Genomic DNA, 4,092 nt, shown 5'->3' on the forward strand with positions numbered 1-4,092 from the left:
CACCTCGCATACCTGTACATGTTTGTGTAGCTTGTTCATCTGACATACCTGTACATGTTTGTGTAGCTTGTTCACCTCGCATACCTGTACATGTTCGTGTAGAGTGTTCACCTAGCATACCTGTACATGTTTGTGTAGAGTGTTCACCTAGCATACCTGTACATGTTTGTGTACCTTGTTCACCTGACATACCTGTACATGTTTGTGTAGCTTGTTCACCTGACATACCTGTACATGTTTGTGTAGCTTGTTCACCTAGCATACCTGTGCATGTTTGTGTAGAATGTTCACCTAGCATACCTGTACATGTTTGTGTAGCTTTTTCACCTATCATACTGTACATGATTGTGCAGCTTGTTCACCTAACATACCTGTACATGTTTGTGTAACTTGTTCACCTGACATACTTGTATATGTTTGTATAGCTGTACATGTTTGTGTATATAACCGGAATATTGAACTTACATTGCAGTTTGTTTTGTTGTGCATAAGATTTGACATTAATTTCGTGGGCAATGTTTGATGCCACTGTGGTATACCAACAAGTTACTACACGACGTCCAGAAGGTATAGCTACAGGAGGAGACATCGTCCAGCACACGAGGACACACAGATGTTTCCGTGTCGCTATCTTCCCTTAATTCATGCCAGATGATGCCAAATCCGCTTGAAACACGACCCAAAAGCTGCTACGTTGTTGGCATTGATGGAGAAAATATGTCTGAATTAAACCGAAAAAAGGCTCACGTACACCTTTTTTCCAGCACTTGGCCTGTGTTGTGTTGTTGTAGTGTTGTGTTCACATGTGCCACATACCAAGCGCTAAGCCCCATGTGAGCACCGACAGCATCTCGTACATGTTTCCTCTTCACCGGGGAGTATTTGTGCATCTTCAGAGGTTCGCACTCTCTCAAAATGTTTTTTTTTCAAGATATGTTTTATGTAATACTCAGGTGTTATCACGTGTGTGTTCAGGCGCTCAAGGGCGAGGGGTGTTATCTGGTGTCATCATCGAGGGCAAACACCTTCAGTGGGAAGAGCAAGAATAGAGCCCGAACTTCAAACAAACCTGATGCCAAGGTCGCGTAAAGATGGCACAGTTACAGCACATGAACATTCCGCCAGGGATCACCCCCTTCCCTCCCTCCTTCTCTTCCTTCTCCCCACCCCCCGGAATGGGACTGTTGGAGAATATTGTTACAGAAACGACAACAGGCTCAAAGCCTAGCTAACAACGTGGAAATGTCAAATAATAGCTGTGAGGGTCTTTATAGGTTTTACCACCATCCTTTTTCCACCGTCAGTATACACAGCACAGAGACTTCTGGATCTTGTTTCAAGCGGCTTTGGCCTCCTGGGGGCAGGGAAAGAGAGTGAGTGAGTATGGTTTTACGCCGCTTTTAGCAACATTCCAGCAATATCACGGCGGGGGACACCAGAAATGGGCTTCAGGATTTAAGTGAAGTCATCAAAATCTTCACACACATCAGTGTTACTGTACCTCCTCGACATCGTGTTGAGTAATGTAATTATGAGGCGACTAACAGGGTCGGGTGGTCAGGCTCGCTGACTTGGTTTATGCATGTCATCGCATCCCAGTTGCGTAAATCGATGCTCATGATGTCAATCACTCGGTTCAGATTCGATTATTTACAGACCGGCGCTGGAATATTGCTGATTGTGGTATTAAACCACAATCAAATTGTCGGTAAACCACAGAAGGCATCAAACATTGTCCACACACAGAGCGTCAAACCACGTCACAAATAACCCACAAGCGTCATATTTAATGTCCCCTAGACTCTGCACTTCACGATTAATTCAATCGAAAAATCCGTAATTTCATCACGCATTATTTCAGTCAAAAGCGTATGTTATTAACGTTCCGTTATTAAGGGGGATCCATCCGCCTGCATGTCGGTGAAGGAAGGACGGACACCAGTTACTGTTATACAATTAAGCAAAGAAAGAGCGTCCATCCACACAAATCATACCGTGTGAAAATCAACACGTTATTATGAATATGTTCAAACACCGTTGTTTCGAAGTTGACGGGGCCTACCTTAATGCTTCGAGTTATTCGAGGCTAGACACAACCGAAAATGGTGAATAAAGACAGAATATACATGGACTATGCTTTTACTTCGAGACTACCATAAGTTCGACGCATCAAAGTTCGACACAAAGGTGTTTGAATGAAAATGAATCTCTTCCAACATGGAGGCTGGTAAGGCATAGGATCGGTTCTGTAAATAGAAGCGACATAACCACTTCCATAATCATACGATTCGCCGACATGAACTGTAGCTCAGTCGAGGACAAGTACAGTAGCTCAGTCGAGGACATGTACTGTAGCTCAGTCGAGGACATGTACTGTAGCTCAGTCGAGGACATGTACTGTAGCTCAGTCGAGGACAAGTACAGTGATCAGTCGAGGACATGTACTGTAGCTCAGTCGAGGACATGTACTGTAGCTCAATCGAGGACAAGTACAGTAGCTCAGTCGAGGACATGTACTGTAGCTCAGTCGAGGACAAGTACAGTAGCTCAGTCGAGGACAAGCACTGTAGCTCAGTCGAGGACAAGTACAGTAGCTCAGTCGAGGACAAGCACTGTAGCTCAGTCGAGGACATGTATTGTAACTCAGTCGAGGACATGTACTGCAGCTCATTCGAGGACAAGCAGTGTAGCTCAGTCGAGGACATGAACTATAGCTCAGTCGAGGACAAGTACAGTAGCTCAGTCGAGGACAAGCAATGTAGCTCAGTCGGGAACAAGTACAGTAGCTCAGTCGAGGCCATGTACTTTAGCTCAGTCGGGGACATGTACTGTAGCTCTGCCGAGTTCATGTGTTGTAGCTATATCGAGGACATGTGTTGTAGCTAAGTCGAGTTCATGTGTTGTAGCGAAGTCGAGTTCATGTACTTTAGCTCAGTCGAGGACATGCATTGTAACTCAGTCGAGGACATGTACTGCAGCTCAGTCGAGGACCAGCAGTGTAGCTCAGTCGAGTTCATGTACTGTAACTAAGTCGAGTACATGTACTGTAACTCAGTCGAGTTCATGTGTTGTAGCGAAGTCGAGTTCATGTACTGTAGCTCAGTCGAGTACATGTACTGTAGCTCAGTCAAGTTCATGTGTTGTAGCTAAGTCGAGTTCATATACTGTAGATCAGTGGAGAACATGTACTGTAGATCAGTCGAGTTCATGTGTTGTAGCTAAGTCGAGTTCATGTGTTGTACCTATGTCGAGTTCATGTACTGTAGACCAGTGGAGAACATGTACTGAAGATGACTTTAACTGTAAACTGGCTGATACTGTAGAGCTGATGCAGACAGCTGGCCTTCCAAAAGAAATAGACACATCACTGTATCTGAAATTAACCATAGAATAAAACAAACACAACTTTTTATAATAGCTCCATAAAACATCCAGTCTTGATCGTGACACAAAACGTGAAAACAAAATGTGGTGTGGCGCCAAGCGGGAATGTATCCATCCCCATGTAGAGCTGGGCGATACTGCGACTGTGCAGCAGAGTCGGGGCAGTCTTTAACAGGGATATTTGGTGCGCCAGTCTATTATTGCTCTCACATAAATCCACCATGCAGCACGAATTATGTGCTAAATTGCCTTTCTCTATTACGCCCAGATGTGCTTACATTCCAAACATAAGCCCAACACAAGTCTTATAGAAGTTATGTAGATACGATCTTTGAAATCCGAGAATTATTTTACATCTATCAAGATCGTTACAATCTCAGATTCGTATATGTTTTGACATTTTGGCAAAACAGTCTCACTGAAACATGTATATCAAATCCTTGTTTATATCTGACAAGAAGCCTACGAAGGACTATCAGGGCTTAATTGTTGCATTTATTGTAGGTAATATAATTGATTTACTAACCCAGTAACCAAAAAAAGATGAAAATTAAGATATTTCCTCAACAAAATGACGCCCAATGTCTTACCTACTTTTTTCGTTTATGTAACTGAGAAAATAAAATGATCAGTACGTGAACCATTTGCAATACAGAAGGTTCGTCACTGGAAGGTTTCCTGGTGAAAGTGACATATAATTGTTTTTGG

At 43.3% G+C, this 4,092-nt stretch overlaps 1 protein-coding gene across 1 annotated transcript; it reads left to right on the plus strand.

Annotated features, from left to right (window-relative positions):
- Positions 1–2,439: 2,439 nt before the first annotated feature.
- LOC125380020 lies at positions 2,440–3,030 on the plus strand. The gene is made up of 2 exons (XM_048395992.1): positions 2,440–2,825; positions 2,907–3,030. Exons 1-2 carry the CDS (start codon positions 2,440–2,442, stop codon positions 3,028–3,030), a joined length of 510 nt encoding a protein of 169 aa, XP_048251949.1.
- The last annotated feature ends 1,062 nt before the right edge of the window (positions 3,031–4,092 follow it).

The sequence above is a fragment of the Haliotis rufescens genome, unplaced genomic scaffold (genome assembly GCF_023055435.1).
Source record: "Haliotis rufescens isolate VD_foot unplaced genomic scaffold, xgHalRufe1.0.p SCAF_15, whole genome shotgun sequence".
In the NCBI taxonomy this organism is placed as follows: Eukaryota; Metazoa; Mollusca; class Gastropoda; order Lepetellida; family Haliotidae; genus Haliotis; species Haliotis rufescens.